The sequence below is a fragment of the Silene latifolia genome, chromosome 7 (genome assembly GCF_048544455.1).
Source record: "Silene latifolia isolate original U9 population chromosome 7, ASM4854445v1, whole genome shotgun sequence".
Taxonomy (NCBI): domain Eukaryota; kingdom Viridiplantae; phylum Streptophyta; class Magnoliopsida; order Caryophyllales; family Caryophyllaceae; genus Silene; species Silene latifolia.
Window position 1 is genome coordinate 14,470,066 of NC_133532.1, and position 27,499 is coordinate 14,497,564.

Genomic DNA, 27,499 nt, shown 5'->3' on the forward strand with positions numbered 1-27,499 from the left:
TTTTAAAAAGCTACATTTGATTGTGTTATATGATTACAGTGCACATACTACACAGCCACAGGCATTGAAGAGCTCAACAGCATGGCCATCATCATTGAAGACGATTGTTTGTCTGTCAATGGCAAGGTTGTACTCACTGAAATCCCAGAAAATGTTGTCTTTTCTCCCGCGCCGCCTGGGGTCATTTTCTTGGGTGCCGCCGCCTACTCCGCTCTCGGCTTGTGTTCACCCTTGGTGCCTTAAAGTGAGCGAAGAACTGGTTCACTTCTTTTTGTTTATTATAGTCTGTCGTATGTATGGTAACAAAGATCTTGAAATTTTGAATGGTCATTGCGGGGGATACAAGTTTTCATCACTATTCCGATTCAAGATATGGTGGATGATGCCTAGAATTGGGACATCTGCAAGTGACTTAAGACCTAAAAACACGCTTATTGTTAGAAGTTAAAGATAATCGCACATTCTATATTTTGATTTTGCCTGTCTTAGAAGGCGCTTTCCATCAAGCTTGTGGTACTCAAACTAATGAACTTGATTTTGTCTTGAAAGCGGTTAGTTGACATGCCCGATCGCTTACTCTTGTCATTATCATCCGATTTTAGATTATTCTCGATATATCCGTTCTTCGATCATGAATTTAGGAGATCCTGATGTCCAAACGGCACACGTTTCTGAATCTGTATTTGTAAATTTCGGAGAGAACCCCTATGAGCTAATCAAGAATTCTATCAAGTATGTGTTTTGAAAAATCTGTGTTGACCTCTTTTTGTCTTAGCCAATTCCCGTTCAGTTTGAGATTAAGGCATTGTTAGTCTTAGCCAATTCCCGTTCAGTTTGAGATTAAGGCATTGTTAAGTGTTTTTCCTGTGTACCTGTAGGATACTGGCAGAGCACAAAGGTACATTTAATCATGTAGACGATAAAAAGGTGAAATAATTATGTTGACGAATCAAGTTTCGTTTAATTCCTAGTCTATATCAAGATGGGATGCACTTCTAATTTAATTTCGAATCGTATTCTACAAGCGACTTCCGCTCATTTAGACTCGTTTGGTTGGTGCACTTGGGATGCTTTTTATAGAGAGGTCAACCCGGAAGGAATCGACAGGGTTTCGAAAGGTATTTGTCGATTCTTCGAATTAAGTAGCGACATCATGCTTCGAGTTGATTGAAGAAAATTCTTGTTTTTCAAACAATTCATGTGATGCAATGCATTTCTTTTGGTGAAATTCAGTTTATCGCAGGGAGGTTTTACGCCAAGGTTCTTGGTCATTGATGATGGATGGCAGGATACTTACAATGAATTCCAAAATGAAGCAGAGAAACACTGGGAGTTCGAGTAAGCTATGGTTTCGGGAGTATATGACAGTTTTGTTTCCTTAAGATATTCTAACTCATCTGAATTTACGCCGGTTTATAGTTTTGGTTTTGCAACAAGGTTGAGGGACATCAAGGAAAACGATAAATTGATTCCGAACTCGAGATGAGTACACAACACTACCCGAGTTCTTCAATTTCTTAAAAATGAGATATGGCTTGAAGTAATAATCTATCCGATCGCAAGTCTCACTTTGTTTGCTAAAATTGAGTTCTTTGTTTAACTTTCCCAACTAAACTAGCCGACACATACTGTTTGGATGATACTGAGATGCATTTACGTGTGGCACGCTGTACTTGGATGTTGGGAGGGGTCCCGCCATCCTCGAAGCTCTGCAGAAATACAGTCCTAAGCTTGTTCATCCTGTTCAATCTCCTGGTAATGTAGGGAACCTTAGAGATGTCGCTATGGATGGCATTGAAAAATACGGGATGGGGGTAATTGATCCCGAGAAGATCGATGATTTTTACGGTGACTACCATAACTACCTAGCAAGTATCGGTGTGGATGGTGTCAAGGTTGATATTCAGAATGTGGTGGAGACCATCGGTTCAGGCTATGGTGGTCGCGTTCATATGACTTCCATTTACCTGAGAGGCCTTGAAGAAGCTGTTGAAAAGAATTTCGGAAACAACAATCTCATTTGCTCTATGTCTCATAACCCTGACTCCTTGTTCAGGTTTTTCAGTTTGCTTTTCTTACACGAGACCGTCTCATTTCTATCCATGTCTTCCTATATTCCTTATTTTTTTTGTGGAAACAGAAAGTTTATTCATGGACGGAGGGAGTACTACATTTGATCTCGTACAATAATATGTATAATGCAACACACTACATGAAATAAGTGGCAACTGATTGAATATTTTGATTGTGATTCAAAGAAGAGTGCGGTTGCTAGAGCGTATGAAGATTTTATGCCTCGGGAGCCAACGTTTCGACACGAGTGCACATTGCGGTGTGTCTTTCAACAGTCTTATCCTTGGAGAGTTAGTACTACCTGATTGGGACATGTTCCAAGTAAGATATTCATATCTTTTACACTATGATGTCGTTTATTCGTGATTCATCCAGAAAAATACTTCTGATTTTTACTAAAAATCTCAATGTTTCAGAGCCTCCATTATGCTGCAGACTTTCATGCTTCTTCCCGAGCAATAGGTGGCTGTGGAGTGTATGTCAGGTGAGAAAATCGACACTTACAGTTACAACCACCACAATGAAATCGTCTTTCTATATATTGTCCCTTCCTTCGTAACATTGAAATGACAGTGTGTCTGAATTTGGACTATTTGATTGCAGTGACAAGCCAGCCAGCCATGATTTTGAGATTCTAAAGAGACTTGTATTATCCGATGGTTCAATTCTACGAGCTAGATTTGCTGGCCGTCCTACTCGAGACTGTTTGTTCATAGACCCTGTCATGGATGGGGAAAGGTAGTCAAACACCTCTATCTTACTCTAGTCTGCATAAGAGTCATATTCAGTTATGTAGTGTTGTTTCGGACATGAATACAAAGACACTCAAGTAAAGAGTCGAGGTAATATAGGTATCTTTGTAACACTCACTCGGATCTTTTCTTATGTTTTTGTTTTGATTCGGACAGTTTCATCAAGATATGGAATCGAACAACTTATCGGGGTTATTGGAGTATTTAACGCCAAGGAGTAGGTACTTGGCCATTCACCGAGAACACTCTAAGGACTTCGATACCGAACTCTGTCTGGCAAAGTAAGTCCACAAGATGTCGAATTTCGGAAGAAGTTGCGGGTGATAAGTGGCTGGGTGGATTTGTCTTTGTATATGGGTTCAATTCAGGTGAAGTTCTACTAAATACTCTAGCTTATGTAGTTTGTTAACTAACCGACTAGTAATAAAACCAATCACCGCCTTGCAGGATCCCTTACGATAGTTTCAAAGGACGGAAAAGTGGATGTGTCCTTAGGGAAGCTGTCATGTGAACTATTTACAGTCTCTCCTGTCAGGGTTAGTAATCAGAATCGCTCTCTTTCATGCTATCGCTTCCATTCGTTTATTTTCTGCATTGTTTATGAATCCGTGTTACAATGTATTTTCAGGCATTGGAGAATGCTGTCCATTTCGCGCCAATAGGATTAATTGACATGTACAATTCCGGAGGAGCAGTAGAAACCTTGGAATCAAGAGAATACCAGAATGGAAGCATTGTGAAGATAAGAACACGGGAAATGGCCGCTTTGGAGCGTATTCAAGAACAAAACCACGACATTGTCTTGTCGACACAAAGCGACACAAGATTTCACACACGGTTCAGAAGATGGGTTACTGATCATTAAACTTGAAGGGGAAAGCCAAGTCAAAGACATTGAATTTGTTTACTGAATTCAAGTTGTTTATTTGGAGTTTCCTCTTTATCATGTCAACCTTACAATTTACAAGACTTATGTGGACAAAACATTAGCTTGATATCTTAAATAAATGTATTATCTAGATTTTCTACAAAAATCTTGTTGGTAGTTTTATGCAACTTATTGGTTGGGTGGTGGACCTGATGTATGACTGTCAAAAACCTGTCCATCAGAATGAACTGATAGATGTGATCGAGACTAACACAAGAGTTGGTCAAAGTTGGCTGATGTGAGAGGTAAGAGCTCTCATCTCTTAAACAAGTGGTTAGCGGTTCTAGACTTTTGCGAATGAAAAAGCCAAATTTGGAAGGGTTCAATCTATTAAATTGCCTTCAGTACCCTGAAGGAGATTGCCCCAACTGTCGGTAGGGGGATATCCGTGGTCAACACCAAAAAAAAAAAAAAAAAAAAAAAAAAAAAAAAAACTAACACAAGGGTTGAATAGAGCAGCTCGAAATTAACCGATAAAGAGTTGTTTTACCTTAACCCGAGGTTATCGGGTTCGAGCCCTAATGATCCTACCTTCCTCGAGTTTCTACTACACCGGATGATCTACTTCAAAAAAATAACGTAGAATTTAGTTCGCCTCTATGAGGCCATCGTTTAACAATAGAGTGTGACTCGCAAGACCCTGCTCTTTGAAATGAAATTAGCTGAACTGAACTGAACTAAATTTATAAGACATACAAAATTGAATTGAACTAAATCGACCCGAATTGAATTGAACTTATAAAAGCTAACTGGAATTAAGTTCAAAAGAACATGTGCTTAACTACTACCCTATGGACTATGGTATGTTTGGTTCGGTTGAGTTTATCGGTCTATCCAAACCCAACGTGAACTCTCATTCACTTGAATTTGACATGGTATAATTTACTAGACGGTAAAATAACCCATTTGAATGTCTCTCTATGACCGACCTAAAACGAGTAACTATAACATTATCAACAGTAAAAAAAAAAAAAAACAATACTTCGTAGTAATCATCTAATCATTACCCGAATCAAACCAAATTAACTAGACTTATAATCGTAACTACAAAATATCTCAACCAGTATTCCCAGTGGCGAATCTAAGATTTATACAATTGGGGTGTGTAACAAAATTTATAGTATAAAAGAACCCCAAAATATAATTACTCAAATCAGGGCCGTCCCTAACATTTCGGGGCCTTGTGCGATATTTAAAAGATAGGCCACTTTTAACAATAACTTATATTACTCCCTCCATTTTTTAATTTGACGTTTTGCTTTTTCGAGGCGAGCCTTTGACTTTAATATTTACAAAAATATATTTGGTAAAAAATTATAAAAATTATATCATTAAATTCCTTATGAAAAACTCTTTCATATGAGTATACATATCACTATATTTAAGCATATAATTTGAGAGATATTGAAGAGAGAAGTGTGTCTCGAAATGTGAGAAAGTCATATATAGAAAAATAGAGGGAGTAATATATAAATTTTAAGGGGGTGTTTGGTTCATGTAATGGTATGGGTTTGGAATGAGGAATCATTCCAAGGTGGTATGGGTTTGGAACTTGATTCCTCATACCATGTGTTTGGTTCATTCTTTGGAATCAATTTCATTCTCATACCTTGTGTTTGGTTAAAAAACATACTGGTATGCGTATCAAATTAAATGATTTATGATATTAGTAAAATAAACTCATAATATTGAAAGTGTAAAACAGAAAACGTAACTTTTACAAAACAAGTACTAAAAAAGACATTATTTCACCAAAGTAAGATTCAAATTCTCAAACTTCCACAATAAAAGTGACAATCAAAGTGAACGATAATTATTATGAAGCATTATTGTTCAATGCTTATTACCCAAACAAGCTATTATAGTTCTAATTGCATGAGAATTTATAATCTTAAGAAAATCTGACGAACCAATTATCCGTGACGGCTTAACATGTCAAGCACCAGAATAATGATGATTATCCAAAAAGCAATAGGAAGAATATAGCATATTATCATTTTACAATAATTAAAATTTAAGAAAAGCAAAATTACCTTGATTAATGGTGAACAAGGGTTGAAAAATGGGCAAGCAAAAGTGACAAGCAGAGAAGCAAAGTGACGGCAGAAGGTTTCTATATTGTTTCAATTCTTTTTTTTTTCTTTTTTTTTTTTTTTTTTTTTTTTTGATTCCGAAGGGTTTGGAATGAGTGATACCCACCTCCCCCCATGGGTTTTCAAAACCCATACCTCATGGGTTTGAGGTATGGGTATCAAAATATAAAAATTACCAACCAAACACAAGGTATGGGTATGAGTCATTCCAAACCCATACCTCATACCATAATTGCTTGAACCAAACACCCCCTAATTAATGCTTGATAAATACTAAAACAATCTGATAATGTTGAGCGGTAGCAAAAGGCTCACCGAAATACTTATTTTTAAATAAGATTACACTTCTTTAAAATACTTCGTATCACTATATTGTCATTGTCATGGTGATTGAATGAAGTCTGGAAATTGTCATTGCCGTCAATATGATGAACATAGGTATCGAACATTTGAACATCTAAAAACTAAGATGTCGACGGATCATGTTATTCGGGAAACTTATTCTACTGATTCTTTGGTGAGCTTGAGTCTATGAAATAAAATAAAACATGTCTAAACATGGTAGCTCCAAGTCTACCATGTTTAAAATAACGTAGTTGCTTATTCATGTACAAGTTTTACTCATTTATGGATTTTTTTTCATTTTTTTTTCATTGTATGTCCTTTGCCTAAAAACAGAAAAAAAAAACTCTCTCTAATTCCCTCCCTCACAAAATTAATCAAATCCACAAAATTAGTCAAATTCGTCAAATTACACAATTATGGATACTAATCTCATATCGATCAAGTAATAATTTGAGAGAACAGAGATAATAGCGAATTGAAATGTGATTCCCCATTTTCGGCATGTGATAGAGGCACGCAGCACGTCATTAGCAGCCATTGAGCAAATACCAATCAATCTCAGTGGTGACTAGATACACCAATAGCAATATTTTTGTAATCCCAATAGATCAATTTTATTTCAAAGTGTCAAGTAAAGAGAGTGCTGACAGACCCGATCTTGTATACCTGATGAAACCTGTGGACAATAGGTACAGTTTCTGGGGTGTTCCGGTGGTGTGATTTATGAATCGTCGTCTCGGTGGCGGGGTGGTTCAATGGTGTTAGGGAAAGGGATTGGATGGTGGAAGTTAGAGTGAGAAAATTGAGGGAATAAATTGAATCGGAATGAAAGAGAATGAAAACATTACTCTCTCCGTTCAACTCCATTTCGCAAGTATGCTTTTTGCACGGATATTAAGGAACAGATTAAAAAACTATAAAAAATACATAGGGAAAGAGAATGGTGGGGTTAAAAATGTTAAAAAAATATAAATGTGGGGTTTTATGGTGGATTAGTGTGGGGTATGGATGACATTTTTTGTAAATATTAAGTGTGAATAAGGATAACATGGTTATTTACTTGGCCTAAAAAGGAACAATTGGTCTCCTTTGTGACGGGTTACCATTTGTGACGGATATTTTGTGAGATAAAATGGTAACAAAATGGGTTAGTGGAGAAAGGGGACCACATGAATAGTGTTGCAGAGAGAGAAAAAGTGGGTACATTGTGAGGTAAAATGAAATCCGTCTTCAGCTTGTGACGGATATGTCATGTCTTCAATGAGAATTTGTGAAAAAGGAAACATGTAAAGTGGAGTTGAATGGACGAAAAAGGAATACATGTAAAGTGGAGTTGAATGGAGGGAGTAAAACACAAGGGTATAATGATCATTTATGTCCATAAAAGAATAAAATCCGTCCATAAAAGTAAATAATGCATTTGCAAGGGCTTGAACTTGGGTTGCCTCGAAGATGTGTGATTGCTTTTACCACTAAACAACTACAGTAAGATTTAATGAAATTTAGGCACACAAATATACATATATCTTTTTTTTTTCAAGATTAATGGGGGTGAGTCCCCCTATAAATCCGCCCCTGAGAAGTAACCACTTCCAAAAGACTTAGTAATGGCACACGTGGTTTGCAGGGTATTGCATGTGTCCGGGGGATTCAACCCTCGTCACCAATAAAAAATAAAATAAAAAATAAAATAAAAAATAAAATAAAATACGCTAAACCAATTTATATTACCACATGACCACAACTATGAACTACCCCATGCTAAACAAGCTCGACTCTAACTCTAGCGAGACAATCCGGTCAACCCTTCTATTCGGACCGTTCACGGTGAGTTATCCCTAACCCGTTCACCTCACCTCTCCAATTTTTTAAGTGGATCCACCTAATTCAACACAAACCCCTACCAATTGTCACCTCTCGTCTCAAATTGATACGACAAATTTAATATTTGGCTCGAAAAACTTATTTTATATTGTGGATAAAACTGACAAGTTTGACTAGATTTGAACCCGGCTTGGCTCGAAAAACTTGGATGTCCCGCCGACTCTCAAGCAACCCGGTTTATCGATTTAGGGGTTCTTTGCTAGAGTGATTCATCCTAGCCGTCCATCCTTTACTTCCTCTAATCTCAGCCGCCCACAACACACATCCTTCACATTTCTTCCTTTCTCTTTTCCTCCTTATTAGGATTCTTAATAAGGAGGAAAAGAGAAAGGAAGAAATGTGAAGGATGTGTGTTGTGGGCGGCTGAGATTAAAGGAAGTAAAGGATGGACGGCTAGGATGAATCACTATTGTTAAGCGCTGTTCATAGGAGATACTATTCCTAAGTTACAGTAAGTCGACTTTCATGCCTTTTAAGAGTGAAGGATTAGGATTCTTAACACTCCTGCTCACACTTTCCCTTTCCCTCTACACTTCCATCATTCCCTCTTGTCAATCACCAAAGTCATTCATTGCCCCAAATTCTTTCGATCGTTCACTCTAGATCCGTATAAAAACTTCACTCACCTTGATAACCATTCCCGGAGTTTCCGGTAATTGTTGTCTATGGGTAGTTTTCGGTAATTGTTGTCTATGGGTTTCGCGCTTTTAAGTGATTATTTGTGCAGTTTGTAAACCAGTGCCGGTAGCGGAGGTATGCCTTTTAGCATTCTTTCTCTTTTGCTTCATCTACTGCATGCTTCTCAGCTTGTTCTTGAACGGATTATGTCTCAATCTGTAAGTGTATTGATTAATGTTACATGGTATGAAGTTTGTTTGCGGGAGGCAGTGGGGTAATGTTATTGTACTCAGGCTCGATCAAGTGTCGAAATATTATGTCTTCTTGAGTTAATACTTTAGTTATGATACATAAACCCGATTCAAAGGGTCAAACATGACTATTTTATAAAAGGATAAAAGTTCGAGTTTTTGACGAAAAACTAAGTGTCTTGAGTGTTTTAGTTGAATTGGGTTATGGTAATGAATTATGGTTTTTATGTGGAAAAATTGCAGGAAGTATCACCAATGACATCAGGGAGACCATCATGTAGTAGTGAGCCACCAAATGGGTTATTATTAGGAGGCCAAAGCTTTTCAGCATCTTCTATTGCTGCTGAAATGTTTGACACTCCTACTGATCCTATTTCTCCTCCTGTCGAGTTTGATAAGGTCTTCTTTCTCTTCTTTAATCTCCTTTTCTTTTTTCTAATTTACTTTCTATGGTTTAGCAAATTTATAAGCTTTCCATATATATAAGGAAATAACACATTACAAACATAGTGTTATTTATCTCTGTTTCGATCATGGTATCAGTTGTCACGGCCTAATCTTGCTAAATATGGTCAATATCACCTTAAAAACATGGTATAATGTGGTCGTAGTAAACTCCAAAACCTTTATAACTCGATCACATATAGGTGTTGAGTATTGTTTTTCTCATTTAAAACTATTACTACAAATATGCTTAACAAAATTAGTATGGCAACTAGCAAAAACCCCTTGCTTATTTGTCGATAATACAAGATAGGAAACTTAGTTGAGTACCTTCAATTATACTCCGCATTTAGTCATTTATCATTCGAATTTTGCAGTGTGGCTGTAGTTGCAAGAGTCGAAACTGTTATGTACACCATTTCTGATCATTGTTTGTTCCATTTCTTTGTCGCATCTTGTGTGTTTACCTTCCTTAATTGATAATTTGTGGGTTTATGTTCTCTTATTTTGCTTATCAGTTGTCTTACTTTATTTGCTTTGGGTACTTCTGTATTATAGGAAAAAAATTCTATAGTTAATGTGATTATTTGTTTGATTTTTGTGTTTTGATTTCAGGCAATTGTGGATAAAATTTGGGGATTAGTATGGCCTCATTTCTCTTTCAAGCCTGATTAAACTTCCCATTTAAACGCCAAACCCGGACTTCACCCATTACTGAATGCCGAACTAAATCCATCACCAACCCCTCTCATACCAGGACCTAACATGATCAGATCTAAAGGAAAGACCATTGGATCAAATCATGTTTTGGATTGGCTTTTGGTTCAGGTTTTGGATTGAGTTCTGATAATAAGACTAAAAAATACTATCATGAATAGGTTTCGGGCTAAGGATTTTTGGATTTAATTGGATTTGGATCAAAGGCTGGTTAGTTTTGCATTGGATAGTTTTGAATCCAATCGAAGGCTCGAAGCCATGCCATATGCAGAGCTGACTGAGTATAGCTGTATAGTTTCCACGATTGCTAAAATAAAGTTTCAGTACGCATATGCATTGCGAAATAGTATAGATATATATTATGCCATCGTATAATCTGAAGCAGCACTTACTGAATTACCTTTACCAGTCAAAAGGGATCGAATAGTTCACATATGAGACTGGTTTAACCAGTCCCTTAGATGCAGTGTTGCCTGCTTATTGGATTATTGTTTGCTTCACAAGAACTTAAATAGCACTATATATTTTGGTACGACATTAGTTCGTTGATGGAACCAGCTCAGCTCTATCTACTGCTTCTGATATATTGTTTTTTCTTCTCTGATATATATGTTACTATGTGCAGGATATGTGGTCATGTGTTTTGATGGCAATGCTAGGAGGACTGTTCTTGAGCCTTGGCAATGTGTTGATACAGTACGCATGGGCATTTGTTGGGCTTTCAGTTGCACAAGTAATTACTTCAAGTATTGCTGTTGTTATAGGTAAACAAAGTCATAATTGAACGTCAACTAAACCTGTCAGGCAGATCAGGCGGTTGGGCTGGGTCGTGTCTGGTCAGAAATTCAAAATAAGGTCTGGTTTAGGTTCACCCCAACCCTAACCTTACAAATATGGATTGTTTGGGTTTGTGTCGTTCGGGTTATAAATCAGATGTCATGAACCTCTGAATTAGGGTGGGATACTTTTTGACAGGCCTAAAGTTAGCTATATAAAGATCGGTTTAACAACTTAAGTGGTTTCATAGCTGAAAACTATATGCATTCTGTCATTCCAGGTACATCTTTGAACTACTTCTTGGACGATAAGATAAATAAAGTGAGCATTTTGTTCCCTGAAGTTGCATGCTTTCTCACTGCTGCGTTACTTGGATCAACTGTTAACTCTCTAACGGAGCTGCTAATGTGGCTAAGCTTCGAAGCTTCCATTAAAATATGAAAGATACACCAGAGTATGCCACCTCGACTCTCCAAGCGCTCTGAGCAGCAGGTTTTCATTTTCCATCAATGTTAAATTTTATCCTTCATGTTGGTTAAATCAGCTCTTTGTAGTGTGCCAGAGGATTCAAATCTAAAGGGAGGCAAATCAGAAAAAGGTAACATAATCTTCTTCAGTATGATTAGGTAAATCACTGTATGACTGCAATAAATTTGGTGTGTGTAGGTGATATTTTGTTATGTGCAGATATCTTGGAGGACATCGAGGTCGGAGGTTTGAACGCTGAGGAAACTAAAAAGGTGGGCTGCATAATCTATAATTGCGATTTGAAAACCAAAGGGCAATCAAGGTCTGTCATTCTTATCAAATTCGTAGAGAAATATGCCGACGGTAATATGCTTCTGATCTTAGAAGTTAGAAGCAATGTTGTTAGTGACAGATTTGCCTCTGTGGAACAGGTTTACACAAATTTAGAAGGGAACAAATCAAATCCGGTGCAGACATTTTGGGCAATATTGTCTCTTGTCAAAGCTGGACAGGTTAGTTGATCCTGCACAAAAACACAGAACAGCAGATGCTTAAGAGATGTGCTTATGCAATTCACTTTTAAGTAATTAATCTTTTAGTAAATCCTCAAAGGCTCAAGCTATTATTAGTTCTGATACAATAGGGAACTCTGGATCTGATCCCCATTGAACGGGGGCGAGATTATTGATCGATTCACAACTGGAAGATGGTGACTTTCCACAACAGGTGATCGCTTCTACTTCTACATAAACTCATCTTCTTCCAGTTTCTTTACTTCAAAACCTTCCTTTTAATACGAGAGCCTAACAATGACATACTCTTGTTGTTCCAATGCTATGGCAGACCAAGGGACCACACTCACTTGTGCATCTTTACTCTAATGTCGAAAACACGTTATAGACCATTTATAAACAACCCATTTATTAGGAAATCACCCCGTCGACCAACTGGTAACTGCTGCTACGACATATGAGAAATGTAAATAGTGTGACGAGTTATTATACTTGATCTCCTGAACTCCTATAAAAGCTTAAGAATTGAGAATCAACATGGTGAAATTTTAGGCTGCAACATAATGCTAAAATGTACTTGTTTTACCGCATACAAGAAATAAGTGGTGCATTCACGAAGAACTGCACCCTAAGTTACGGTAACTATTGCAATATTTTCCTGATATGGGCTCTGGGTGAGTTTCGTCGTCTCAAGGCGGGACCATCAGGCACACACTGACTTAAATTTATCGTTAGTACCTCTCATATGGTCTGCTATTCTTCAAGCTTCATATGTATGCCATTGTTATAGTAGGACTAATATCATGTCCAAAATGTTCTTAGCAAGGAGTTATGTTGAAATGTCTGGGACCCTTGCTATTTTGCTAACATGTGAGTATATCATATATCATAAAGTTGGTATGGTCAGTTATATAGTATTCATATATCATAATACCTGACATTGTCTACACTCTTTTGATTAGTGTCTACGCTCTCGTGTTTCAGTTAGAGAAGAAGTTGAAGACATGGATGAAAGGTGATGGAGAAATGAAGGACCTAGAGACGGAGGATCCAAAGATGAACAATGGGCGGACGCAGATGAAGAGTTAAGAGTTTTTTTTATTGTATTTTAGTTCGGTAACGCCTTAACATGAAGTGCTTACTTCAAGTTGTAATTTATTTTCGAACCACCTTTTCTGCCTATTGTAGGGACTGTCGCTTCAGGTTTACACATTTGTGATATCTTAATTATATTGTTTACCAATGTGTAAATTTATTAAGTTTGTACGTATATTTTTAAAAAGAAAAATGGAAAGTAATTTACATGGAAAACATTCGTTCCATTAATTGTTATTTACAAGTTCACTTGAGTTTGTCAATTTAGTTTGTGAAAGTTTCAATAGTTACTCGTCAGCTATTTTTCTAATGGCTACAAAGTTGCCAATAATGTTGGGTAAGATGGAAAGATGTGTGAGGTTTATTTTGCATTTTTGAACTAATTTATAACTAAAGCAAATACTTTATTGAAGTTTAAGTTAAATCAAATATTCATAATGCTAATGTTAAATGTGGCATTGTTTGTAGTGTTGGACATCTGAAAGTTCTGTTTATGAAACTTAAACCTTCAATCTAACTAGGGTATGAATTAGCCAATGCCCACCTTTCGCGAAATAAAGAATAGTAGCACTTTAATTCAATTAACACATTTGGAGGGTAATGTTTTTTTTTTTTTGGAGGGTAATGGTTTTTTTTTTTTTTTTTTTTTTTTTTTTGCTATTGAGCAACCTAATGTTTGAGAACAAAATACACACAAATAATTCCCATAAGCAAACACATAAACGTAATATGCCATATACTACATTCAGCAGAAATAAATAGGTGTTATCGCTCATTTTCACAAATTAAACACCGACATTAATACAATCGGAGATAAACGATAACATAACCCAACAACGGGCGCGGACAACCAACTAGTTACGCTAAAAGTGTGGAATTGCAAGATTAGTGCCTAAGATTGTGAAATTATTACAAGCGAGTATAAAATACGCCAATTTGACGCCATTATTACGATCACCTTAACAATCTAAATTCACGCCATAACAACAATCAACGTAACCCTAACAACAATCACCGTAACAATCTATTTCCATTATTAATCAAAACACAATTAAAATTACGCTACAATTATCACAACTAATTAAAACTAACACAAAAATAAATGAGTGCAGCAGATCGATAAATGATAAGGAACTAGTTTTGTGGCCCGTGAATTTCACGGGATATTTTGTTTTTTAGTGTGATATTTTTAGTGTTTCTAGTGATTGAGACTTTATAAAATACAAATCACATACTAAGATTACCTCATGAATAATTCATGATAGATCGTGTATTAAAAATACGGGCATTGACATGGTAACATAAAGATCAAAGTCGATAAATTAAAGAGTGCTATTTTTTCAAAGCTAAAATGATGAAAACAATCAACAAATAAAATATAGTTGAAAAAAAAACTAAAAAATCCTAATATTTTACTTCTCCATATAGTCTTCTTTTTCCAATGAATCATCTTTATAAAAAAGTAACTCAGTAATTAATGCGAATTAACCAACAAAACAATGGAATTTGTTTAATACAACATTATCGTTATTAACTTAAACTTCCTGTTAAATAGAGAAAGAAAGAGGAAATATGAATGAAGTCTTAGAGATCTAAGTATGTTAACTTTTGAATAGATCAACACCACAAATCTTGGTAGACCGTAAATGAGAACAAAACAAATACATACGATGTTGTTGAAAAATGTGATCAAAACTTCATACCAATGGAACTTGCACTAAAAAAGAAATAGATTAGTGACACGTTTAGTTCTACTAACAATAGGGATGAGAAAAATTTTGGTTTATAAATTTTCCCTTTCCAACAAAAATATACAAACAATTGAGGATGCGTTTATGACTTTTGAGCATTATTTTTTCATTATTATCAAATTTAATATAAATATAAATATGAATTAAGGTTCATGACTTTTGAGTTTTGAGCATCATTTTTTTCATTATTATGAAATTTAATATAAACATAAATAAGGAGTAAGGAGAAATGAAATGTATAAGGTTGGCTTGATTACTAATAATTATAATTTTTTATTTACAAAATCTACTTTATACAAGAGTGGTTTAAGATATTATCGTATGTAATTAAATATGATATATATATTATGGTAGATAGTTTGACTTGCCTTTTAATTAGATTTATAGATTATCGATTTTTTATTTAGATTATAGAGTTATAGATTTTTCTCAGTATTATGAAGTTTAATATAGACATAAATATAGTGTAAGGAGAAATGGAATGTGAAAGGTTTGCTTTATTATTATTATTATTATTATTATTATTATTATTATTATTATTATTATTATTATTATTATTATTATTATTATTATTATTATTATTATTATTATTATTATTATTATTATTATTATTATTATTATTATTATTATTATTATTATTATTATTATTATTATTATTATTATTATTATTATTATTATTATTATTATTATTATTATTATTTTACACAATCTACTTTGCATGAGAATGGTTTAGGAATTATCTTCTGAAATTAAAATATGACATGCAGAATAATAATGGTAGATAATATCGCTTGATTTTTAATTATCTTATGAAATGAGATTTAAATAAATAGGTAGATTAATAACCAAATTTATTAGAGGAAAATAAAGAGTTTATATTAATTAATTAGTGATTGCAACTACTGTTTTTTTTAATTTTTTTTGGTACTTATAAACATGTGACAATTTTGGAGATAATTAACTTTTTAATACATAGTTTCGCCGTTTTATAATATTGTATAAAAATAAAAAATTAAGTAATTAATATAGATGAATTAGTATTAACCTCTATAAAAATGCCATCTGAATTAAAATTAAATGTTTTAAGTATCCTTTTAATTATATTGTATAGATAGACAGATTTTACCTCAGTTTCGTGCCTTTTGTATTTCCTCCCTCTTCAGATTACCCACGTGGTGCTTTGTCTTATTTGCATTCATATATATTTCCCGATGCATTAAAATTCATATAAAAATATATATTAACAAAAAGGTAAAACATCAACATGGCAAAAACTTCACAAACGAATCAACATTGTCACGTTTAAATCATTGAAATTAAACCAAATGGAAAACATGAATTTAAATATAAATCAAAGAATTTATAAAACCAATAACATAACAAATTAAAATATACTTTATTGGACATAACAACAACAACAAAATACTCAAAATACTCTCCATATTCATCTAAATAAATTAAACCATAAAATATAATCCACAACTTAGAAAATCATGGGTAAATGAGCAATAGATTTTAAATAAATATTGTGAATAGAAACTATTATAGGTATTATAGGTTTTATAGCCATCACACAACCATAGACTCCCATATTTTAATTTTATTTTTAATTTATTTTGTGGTATTATTAAATTAGATAATTGATTACTGAGTAACTCAAGAGGTGAATTAAATAGGGAAAAATGTTAATGAAAATTATTGGTATTAAGTAGTATAAAGAAATCTAATCAATTTATTAACATATTATATTACAAAAATAATTAGATAGGAAGACATTTTAATTAATTTGGTGGGTTTTAAGTATTATGAAGAGTTTTAATCAATTTAATATAATGTTTAATTAAAAAAATGAATTAAATAGGAAAAAGTGTTAATAAAAATGGTGGGTGCATGTTAAGTATGAAAAGTTTTAATTTATTAACATGGTTTATTACTAAAATTTCAATTAATATGTCATTTTATCATAAATTATGACATTTATTAACATGTTTTTATTACAAAAGTTCAATTAAAATGTCAATATTGATTATAAATTATGAAATTTTGATGTAAATTTGTAAGGATTACATAAATTAAATTAATTTATAGAAAAATAAATTAAATCTATAAAATAAGACAATTACGTGGCAATGAGTTTTGATGCTCACATTTACGTGGCATTTACGTGGCATTTTTGGATCCTACGTGGCTTTGTCTACGTGACGTTTATTAGTCATTTTAGGGTAGACTTTTAATTATATTTTATAGATTACCAGAGCTAGTTTACGCGACCGAACATGTTGAGTAATTATTTCATCACGTCTGATTCTCGCAGTCCATGAAATACCTTGGCAGGTCAACCCGAGGCTTTTAGCAGTTAAACGCTGGTATGAACGAAGAAGTTATTTCTCGACTCGTCGTCATTGAGAGTTTCAACAACACTAGCTGATTAACTTGCGCGAAGGATGGTGAGGTAGTTGGAATGAGCAACTCGGTACATGTGCCTCTCTTCATCATTGAGTGTTCTATTCAACTCGACTGTGTAGAATGCAACCAAATTCATGTAATACGACATCTCGGCGTATTTTCATTCATCTGCAGCAGTTATTGCTTTGTTGAGACAATCTTGTCTTAGAGCTTAATCCGCCATTTTTGTTTTGTTTTTTTTCAGTGGTACTAGTAGTGAAAACTAAAGAGAGAGAAAGTGAATTGAGAAAAAGCGGCAAATATTTTGTGAGGCTTTCCAATCAAGAAATGGTTTCAATTTTTGAACCGGTTTCTAGATTGTTCCACGAGTAGAGTAGGTTTCAAATTCCCATCCACCCGGATGATCAAGCAAAAGCTACTTTCACTTGTCCTTATGGTGTCTTCGCGTATCGAAGAATGCCATTCGGACTTTGCAATGCTCCCGGGACATTTCAAAGAGCAATGATGTCCATCTTTTCTAAATACATTGAGAAATCTATGGAGGTGTTCATGGACGATTTTAGTGTCCATGGCAACTCATTCGATGATTGTTTGAAAAACCTCTCCCAAGTGCTCCAAACTTGCATCCAATACAACCTTAAAAGTTGAATTGGGAAAAATGCCATTTCAAGGTGCAAGAGGGAGTGGTTCTTGGTCATGTTATTTAAAGTAAAGGGATCCAAGTGGATAAGGTCAAAGTTGAGGTGATTGAGAAACTTCCCCCATCCACCAATGTCAAGGGTGTGAGGAGTTTCTTGGGTCATGCGGGTTTTTATCGGAGGTTTATAAAGGATTTCGCAAAAATCGCTAAACCCCTCACCTCACTTCTAACCAAGGACACTCCCTTTGTATTTGATAAAAGTTGTGTTGAGAGCTTTTGTAGGCTCATGCAAGCTCTAGTCTCGGCGCCAATTGTGCAACCATCTAATTGGGACCTCCCCTTTGAACTAATGTGCGATGCAAGTGATTTTGCATTGGGGGCGGTCTTGGGTCAAAGACATGACAAGAAACATCATGTGATCGCCTATGTGAGCAAGACCTTGTGGACGCGGGCCCACGTGGGCGAAAAGCGAAGCAAGTTTTTCTTGTGCATTATGGAGTCGCCACCAATTTATTGTGGAAAATTGGAAACCGTTCGAATACCTCGCGTCATGTCAAGACACAAAGTAGTGACATAGACACATAGAACTCATTACCCTTAGCATTCTATGTCTAGAATGACTCTCGTGGATGCCAATGAACACGGATATTCACAGAGATCTGGAGTAAGGGGTGAGGGTACGTATTAGGAAGCTCTTTTGATCGAACACCTAATCCCGCCCGCCTCGATAGCGGCCTCTACTAATGATTAGGGAAATTATCTATACTTGATATATTGTCGATTATATGCATGCAATGCAACATCTAATGTTTTAGTCCTAGCATGTGAAAATTAATACTAAGTCGGTTAACACGTAATTTAATCATACAATTAGGTCGAAGTAGGAATTTAATGTTCAATTACATGTGAAGGCATACAAGCAATGCGATAATACAATAAATATACAATAAAGAAAATTACAGTAATTACATCGGGTTTATTGATTTATGTCGAAAATACATTTAAAACGGATGATTTTAGAAAAGAACGAATAAATAAATTAGCGAACAGATTAAGGGTGATAATACGAGTAATAGTTAATTAATTCGTAACTAATAATTAGGTCAAAGCAGAAACGGGAATTCAGGGACATAACTCAACCGGGAAGAGGCGCAGCAGTTGCTGCGTCTGTTCCTGGGTTGAGTTCTTGCTGTGAAGCCGGAACCGCATCTTGTTAATGTTCATAGGTGAATTTAATGATCGATTAATAGTATTTGACTTGGATGGAAGTGATTTAATATGTTATTTACATGTGATTAGGTCATAAAAACAATAAAACATGAATGTAAATAACTAGAACGAATAACATACAAGATTGATAAGATTAATTATAAATACAAATTAATTAGGTTGATTAGATTAAAAAGGATATTAATGACGAATTAATGATGGTGACGATAAACAAAAGGTGAAAAATATATCAATGACGAATTCTAGAGACTCAATATTGATGAATCAAATCTCTAAAACCCGAATTTGATTTTAATGACGAAAACCCGCAAATATGAATTACTTGGGATTTAAGTCGGGATTTAACGACGAATTAAATACTACTCCCTCCATTCAACTCCACTTTACATGTATTCCATTTCCGTCCATTCAACTCCACTTTACAGGTTTCCTTATTTGGCTAAAAAAATGACAATTCTATCCTTATTGAAAATCTTTAATTACACAAAATGCCACCCAAACCCCACACTAACCCACCATAAAACCCCACCTTTATGTTTTTTTTAATATTTTTAACCTTTTGTTTCTCTTTCCCCATGTACTTTTAATACTTTTTTAATCCGCTCCTTAATATCCGTGTAAAAACCAAAGTTGCAAAGTGGAGTTGAATGGAGGGAGTAATGATGATGAATAATTTACATGTCAAATTATTATGTTCAAATCGTTATATTAAAGAATCAAAGAACGAATGAAAACAAAATAAAAACAAACTAATTAATAAAAGACGAAGGAAGAAGAAAGGAAGCAGGAACTGCATCAGCCTCACGAAGAGGCGCAGCAGGTGCTGCGTCCCTTCAAAGAGGCGCGGCAGTTGCTGCGTCCCTTCGAAGGGGCGCAGTAGTTGATGCGTCCTTTCTCGACGTCTGTCTCCTGATAATTCGTAAAAAAGGGTTTAAAACGTGTTTTTACAAAGCGGTTTTAAGAATACTTTCGACATAAATCTTACATTATGATTACGAAAATAAAGAACAATAAATGAAAGAATGATTTACACCCTCAGACTTACATGTTTGACGAAACGAGATGAACTAAGTTAACGTTTAGTGATGCTCGACTCGAATGTAGACGAAACTGCCCTCTATGAGGAAAGAAACAAAGTTAATTAAAGTTGATTGATTGTGGAGTTGGTCAAATTGGTTGGTCATGCAAAACGAGGCTGGTAATCAGAAAGATCCGAGCTTACGTGGTCGAATGTTCAAGCACGTAGACGCCAAAAAGTAAGAACGTGGTCTAGAATGCAAAAGGAGAAGAGAAGGGCGGACACTCGCGTGAGAAATATGTGAGACCGAAGGTCTCTATTTATACTAATCCCACGAAGGAAGTAGGGTTTTCGGAGAAACTTTGGAAGTGAATCTTGAAAAGATATGAAAAATACGCAGAAAAGAACTGAGGAAGAGGCGCATTGGAAGAGGTGCAACACTTGCTGCGTCCTTTCCTCAGTGGTTTCCTCCTGCGGAAGAAAGATTTCCGTGTTTTTATTTTGAAAAAGTGGATTAATCTCGTTTCCTTAATATTTTGTGTGAATATTACGGGAAATAGTTTACCAAAGATTAAAAGATTGGAAAATATAGAGTAGAAATATCCGGAACATTCCAGAACATTATGACTCGGCATTTTAAACGGTTATTAGAAAATGGAGACGGTTTTTGGCCCGGACTCCAAATGTACTCTAATTACTGCCAAAACAACCGTATCGGCGCGTAGATGACAACTATGAGGTAGACACAAGTGTTTGAGCGATCACTTGACGATAAACCTACAAACTGTCACAAATCGTTCCGTGTACCAAACATGCGGCCCAATCATCACCGAGTGATTTGCGGGAGGTGTAGAAATGAGGTATCTACAGAGCCCCCACTTTGACTGAGGCTTGGACAAGGCAAAAGTCAAAGTATAGCCATCAGGTCAATCGAAGATTACAACCTGACGACTATGGCGACGCGAGGCGGTTCAAGTGGTCTGAACCAAGGACCTGTCGTCAGGAACATTTTTGAGTCTGTCGACTTCCGGGGAGGGTCGTTTAAAGTCCATTAGACTACGTAAGGAGGCTCGCCATCCATAAGAACAGACCATACCTAAAATTTCTCGAAACTCCAAGGGAAACAAAACGCGATATTGGGAAAAGGCAGCAGAACGTAGTCATGAACTGCTGGGAGAAATCTGCTTGGGTCGGCTTCAAACAAACTTTGGAAGAGCTTGAGGTCGATGTTGATCTCCATGTCTCGAGAGGGACGATTGTCTGTCGTGAACTCTCACTGGGGGAACATAATCGGGAACTTATCTCCATGTCTGGAGAAGGACGATTGTCTATCGTGAACTCTCGCTGGGGGGAACAGAATAAAGGTGTGTCGAAACACCTGTCAAAGAATACTCGCTCGTTGTGACAAGCAAGGTCTTGGTAAAAAATATGACGGCAGTTTGCAGTTGGCTTGGAAATGCGGGTCCGAGCGAGGAATAAATGTCAAATGGACCAAATATGTGATATGGCATCAAGGAAGAGGCGCAACAAAGATGGCCCCACAAATAACGAACTCATAACGAATTTTTGGAAATTCGTATGGAGGGAAACTGAGGAAGAGGCGTAGCAAGAGCTGCGTCTCTCGGAAGAGGCGCATCACTTGCTGCGTCTTTTCCTGAATGCGGCATTCCTGGGTAAAAACCCGATGAAACATGGGTTTTGTTTCATTATTTCGAAACATAAATCCTTCATTTCTCTCTCAAATTCCAACTATTTTCCGTCAAAATTTGATCAAAAGCTTGCATTTGCCATGACTAATCGAGGTATGTGTATTATTTTTGCATTAATCTTCTATAATGGATCAAAATGGACCGACAAATTAGGGTTTTCAACCCTAATTAAGTCGAAAATTTGGGGCTTTTCCCCCAAATGATTTTGCCTTGCAAATTGGCCTTGTAAATGGCTAATTGGTAGTATAAGGATCATAACCATGTATTTGTTCCGAATTTTCATTGAGTTTTGAGCATTTGAGTGAAATTGTGACCGTCTCACAGCTAAACCGTATATTGCTTCGAAAATAGCCTTAGGATTGCCCATTTGTGACGAAACTTGATATTTGGAATCCTTGTATGATGGGTAAACTTCCTACCATCTCGGAATTTTGATTTGTGACGAATTTTTCAGGACACTTTTCTAGGGCATAATCGTCGTTATAACGAAATGCTGTCGAAATTCCGACTCGAACCCATGACTAGGCTTCAACTTAGGCTTGGCTTGACCCAAATTACCACATGAGCGGTCTGGTTTGTGGGAAAAATGCCAAAGATGGCGAGAAAAGAGCGATTTCGAAGTTTTGAAAACTCGAAAATCCCCTAATCAAGGCTTGTCGTCATTTGACGCGGCCTAAATTCACTTAATTTTGCAGGTGACGAGGCTTCTACGTCTGGGAGAGATCCCATGGATGTGGACACCACTCTTGACCCTTCTCGTTTGCTTGAGGTGGCGTTAGAGCAGGCTTTCACCGCTGCGGTCTTGAGGGGGGGAGGCCCCGAGACGGGCCAACATTGGACGGGGTGGTCGCCAGCTGAGGGGAACACCTGTGTGGGCTGAGACTTGAGACAGTAGGCACCTACTTTGGGCTGCAGAGGGTCACCTGTCCTACAGGACGGTGAAGAGCTTGGTAACTCGAACTCATCACTTTTCACTTATCTTATTTCATTTCCATTTGTTATTCCTTTTTTGCTTCATTCAAGCTAAAGATAGCTTTTGTTCCGAATCAAAATAGGTGGCCGGGAACATCAGGTCGTTCTCGGGCTATACGATGGCGATGGAGTGCTACGAGAGGCTGTCGGCTGAGGAGCGAGCCATGATCGAGCGAGGAGCGTTCGGTGCCTTGGTGCAGGCTTAGAGAGACATCGCGAAGAGGAAGCTTCAGGCTAATATTAGCCTGGTCCGATATTTCTTGGATCGGTTTTGGGACACGACCTCCACCTTTCACATGCCTTTTGGTGAGGTGGGGGTGACGTTGGAGGATTACGGCATGATTTCTGGTTTGCCTTGTGGGACCGAGGTGGTGGAGTGGCCGGAGACTGCCATGAGAGTAGACTCGGCCGAGGCTAGGAGGTTGATCGGCTGGAACTTGATGCCGAAGGCTACTGCGGTACCTGGTTTGGTGCCTAGTTCTTACGTCCGGGATTATTTTGCGGGGAAGACCCCGACATCGGTGGTGATCGAGGGGAGGGAGATGGCTCATCCTCCCTGCACTGCAGAGCAGAGAGTCCGTTTGTGGCTCTAGTGGTTCTTGTCTTCGCTACCTCGGAGACAAGGGAGTGAGGCTATCGACAAAGCTCCTTCCCTTTCTTTCTGACCTGAGCGTCCTAGGCCGTTGGGACTGGGTCACTGCTAGTTTTGCGGTCCTCATTCGCTTTATGAGGGCCATGGTTCGTCCGGAGTTGATGGAGAAGGGGACTTCTCCTACCGCTGTCGGCTCTGGACTGTTGTTGGAGGTATGAACCTTCATTTCATTTCATGAAAGATCATTTCCTTTTCTTATCGAATCACGAATGATCGTTATTAATTATCTTGTTTCACAGGCGTGGGTGTACTCCTACTTTCCGAGCCTCGCGCCCAAGAGGACGAAGCCGGTGGAGAAGGCCTATCCCGTTGTGAGGGATTGGGTGATGTGCTGTACGAGGAGCCGACGTTCCTTTCACGACGTCTGTCGACGGGAGGTGAACGCTCTTCAGTTGGATGACGTGAGTACTTCACCTTTGTTTGCTTCTTCATTACGTTTTTTTAGAACTGATCATAAGAATGACTTCTTGTTTGCTTTTCCTAGTGGGTGCCCAGGCCTTGGGTGGACTACGCTGACGCTCCTCCCTTTATGGCTGAGGTCCTTTGTCCTAGGAGCTCGAGCCGGTTGCTGCTGAGGACGTCGATGGGTCCTGTGTGTTACTTGGGCGAGCGCTTGGCTCCTCAGTGCTCTCGGGATGTCTTGACGGTTCCCATCGATCCTCCTCGGACGATGTTCAGGGAGCCTTCCAAGGCTGAGAGGGAGGCTGACCTGGCAGGCGTTGGTGGTGACGCCCTCCTTCTTCTTGGCGAGGACTACTCCACGTTCCTCTACGGGAGGTTGGCGTACTGGCCGGTCGTGGTGAGTGTTTACTCTTCTTTTGATCGTTTTGAAAACACAATGAATGATCATCGGTTAATGGAAATCATTCGACTTTTGCAGGAGGTCGAGGCATCGGGCATCGAGCCCCCAGAGTACCCCGAGAGCCTTGAGTACACCGACGTGACGGGGACGACGATGATCTCCGAGCTGCGTGACTTTGGCGTGGCGGTGATGGATGCTGACTTGGATGAGTGGCAGCATCTGATTCAGAGGATGAGTCTTCTTACTTGTATAATTTTGTGTAAGAACACATTTGCTTGAGCTTGTCCAATTGTTAAGAATCTCTTATTCGAAATGCAGGTTGCGCCATCCTGGTTCGTGGCTTTGTGGAGGGTATCCAACCGGCTGCGGGCTACTGCCATCGAGGCACTCGTTGGCGGTCGAGGACGTCAGGTATGAACCTTCCGCTTACTTCATTTTTGAATTTTCTAACTTTCTTTATTGTTTGATTGATTGAAATGATTGACATGAGCCAATTCTTGTGTTTGCAGGGGGAGAGCGACCTGGAGCGAGAGCTAGCCCAGTCTCGGGAGGAGACGGCTCGCCTGCTGAGGGAGCTTGAGGTTCGTGACGCCGAGATTGCCGCTCTCGAGGCGAGAGTTGCTGAGTTAGGCGGCGACTAGCAGTAGTTCTTGTTGTTTTTGTTTGTTGTTTGCTGTATTTTGCACATTTTGTACATTTTTAGGACCCACATTTTGGACATTCGGAGTTTGTTCGGGACTCGAGCCCCCAGTTTGGTATACATATCCCCTTTTGGTTGTATATACGATGGTCTGAGTGCCTCTGCTGCTGGGTTGTTTTGTTTGTACCTGCAGGTTAGCTTTAAACAAGTTTGGTAGATGACGGTTTATGCCGTCATGCTACTGAAATTTACACAGAAATTCACATAGAATATACATTTGTACACGTGGCCTAAATTAGCGCAAAACAACGACTCGAAAAATGCAAAAATTTTGCCGGAAATGACCGGATAGTAGGGAGGGCTACCCCCTAAAAAAAAAGAAAAATAGAAACATATAAGTTTGAAATTTAATGCGGGACGGGAGTTAAATGATTCCTCAAAATGAAATTAAAAAGGAAATGTATAAGTTTGAAAATGAATAAATTAAATTGGTGAAATGATTCCCCAAAAAGAAAATAAAAAAAGGACTGTACAAGTGTGCTAAAATGACAAAAATGTCGATATCGCCTCGAAATGCGTGCCCGTAGAATTAGGAAACACGAAATATGGTAATTTGACGTATTTACCAAAATAATAACCCGTATGAATAGGAAATTTCTATCTGAGAAATTAGGAAAGATCCAATGCAGAAAATCACAGAAAGGAGGCTGAGGAAGAGGCGCAGTAAGAGCTGAGTCCCTTTGAAGAGGCGCAGCAAGTGCTGCGCCTGTTCCCCAGTGTATCCGTCCTGACGGATTTTAGGAAACAACTTCTAGTATAAATAGAGACATCGAGGGAGGTTTTATTCACATAATTCTTCCGTCTTTTTACATAAAGCTCTCAAAATAAGCATACGTCATGAATACTCTCGAAATTCGTCTAAAGGAGTGGACAAATGAGTTCTCTAGCGTGGAGAAACACGATATGGGTGCTTATAATTTTGGATCGATTCTGAGCTTGGAGCTGATTAAGGTAGTCAAACCATTCCTGGATGCTTGCCTTAATTATTGGGACCCGAATTATCACGTATTTGCTTTCCTCGGAGGCGACATTTGCCCATTTCCCGAAGAAATTGCCGCGATTGGTGGTTGGGACCCGGAACATTTGCCTGCTATTCCCTCTACTTCCCAAGGGTACAAGAATAAGTTCAGATATTTGCTTGGGCTGACAAGAGCTGAGGTTGACCATCTTGTGACCTTAAAAGGAGTGTGAATGTTGGACTTCATCGATCGATTCATCAATAAGGCAGATCCCACCATCTCTTATGTTGCCAGGCGAAGGGCATTCGGGTTTTGCCTACTACATGTCTATGTCCTTTAAGGGCATGTTGATGAGGATTTAAGAGGTGATCCTCGTTATCTGAGCCTGATTGAGCAAATGGAGCTGCGTAGGAGCCCAACTTGCATGTGTTTAGGAGAGATCCTGTTGGGGTTAGATAACAGGAAAGCCAACCGCGACCTTCCTTATCTGGGAAGTCCCATCATTTTGCAGGTAAAGGCATTCTTCTTTTTTTTTTTTTGATTTTTTTTTTGATTTTTTTTTTTGATTTTGTTTATTCTAATACCTGCTTTTGGTAGGTCTGGCTTATGGAGCGTCTTCGATTGATCGAGCCCCCAATTAATGTTCCTTCTTATCATGCTCGCTCAATTGCAATGAGGACTAGGCTCTACATGGTGGATTTCACTCGAGTCTGCAATTATTGGGAAAACAAACTGAAAAGTGATGATGGACCCTTGATTAGATGGATCGTACCATGGTGGCATCTCAAATCTGTCACTAGAGTATCATCCTTGGATCCTACCCGATCTGTTCGCATTCCTGGTTTGGAGCTTATTTTATGCATCTTCTCGGAGAGGTTGATGAGGCAGGTCGGATTGAAGCAGATGATTCCGAAGCTTGACACGATCCCGCAGACTGCCGTGACGCTTATTATTGAGAGTCGAAGAGAATGGGCCATCAAATGGGCTCAAAGAAATGTGTGGTTCTTGAACTCTTCTGTTAGTGCCTTATGGGTGTCATATTCCTATCTGCGGTAGAGGAGAGCTTCTACTCCGCAGGAGCGCGAGAGATTGAGGAAGCGCGAGCCAGTTGATTACAAGGTTCGCGATGTAGAAAAGGAGAAAGAGAAGCATCTGACTGAGGGAGAGGAAGAAGTCGGGTTTCGAGTTGTTCATCCTTCGAAGAAACCGACGACTTCTCCTGCCGTGGACAAGGTGATTGACAAGAATGGCAAAGCTAGACCACGAGAGAGACCATTGGTGATTAGGTCTGAAGTGGCGCAAGAGTGTTCGGCTCGAGGTCGGGACAAGAAATATGATAAAAATGACAAAGGCAAAGGGAAACTGGAGGAATAGCCTAAGTCTTTATTATTATTTATTATTATTATTATGGAAAATTCTCGTGGTACTCTCGAACTTTCCCATTTTACACGTGGTATCCAACTTTTTAAGTTTGTGCACATTATATCCTTGAGATTTGATTTTCAAGCACAACGTGCCCTTTTTATCGTTCTTAAAATTTTCAATTGAGTATAAATCACAGCCCATAAATCGAAATTGACTAATTTTTTTTCCAAATTCATTACCTCTTCGGGATCTATAAATTGATAAAACGAAAATAGTCATTTGGAAATTTAAGATCGAAGGTATGGTTGATTTGAAATTTTCTTTAAAAAAAATCCGAA

The 27,499-nt window shown here is 37.6% G+C and overlaps 1 protein-coding gene, 2 long non-coding RNA genes and 1 pseudogene across 4 annotated transcripts; all 4 read left to right on the top strand.

Annotated features, from left to right (window-relative positions):
- Positions 1-81: 81 nt before the first annotated feature.
- On the top strand, positions 82-2,828 carry LOC141589758 (putative galactinol--sucrose galactosyltransferase 2; annotated as a pseudogene).
- Positions 2,829-3,045: 217 nt separating this feature from the next.
- LOC141590909 (uncharacterized) lies at positions 3,046-3,906 on the top strand. The gene is made up of 3 exons (XR_012520542.1): positions 3,046-3,193; positions 3,273-3,361; positions 3,454-3,906. It is a non-coding gene; the product is annotated as an uncharacterized LOC141590909 (long non-coding RNA).
- A 4,924-nt stretch (positions 3,907-8,830) lies between these two features.
- LOC141589759 (ureide permease 2-like) lies at positions 8,831-11,623 on the top strand. The gene is made up of 5 exons (XM_074410384.1): positions 8,831-8,911; positions 9,188-9,343; positions 10,731-10,869; positions 11,163-11,480; positions 11,570-11,623. Exons 1-4 carry the CDS (start codon positions 8,831-8,833, stop codon positions 11,321-11,323), a joined length of 537 nt encoding a protein of 178 aa, XP_074266485.1. The 3' UTR covers positions 11,324-11,480; positions 11,570-11,623.
- A 27-nt stretch (positions 11,624-11,650) lies between these two features.
- On the top strand, positions 11,651-13,173 carry LOC141590910 (uncharacterized). Of its 2 annotated transcripts, XR_012520544.1 has the most exons (4): positions 11,651-11,672; positions 11,782-11,862; positions 11,994-12,076; positions 12,847-13,173. It is a non-coding gene; the product is annotated as an uncharacterized LOC141590910 (long non-coding RNA). The 2 variants fall into 2 exon arrangements; XR_012520543.1 differs by lacking the exon at positions 11,651-11,672 and having other exon boundaries at positions 11,679-11,862.
- The last annotated feature ends 14,326 nt before the right edge of the window (positions 13,174-27,499 follow it).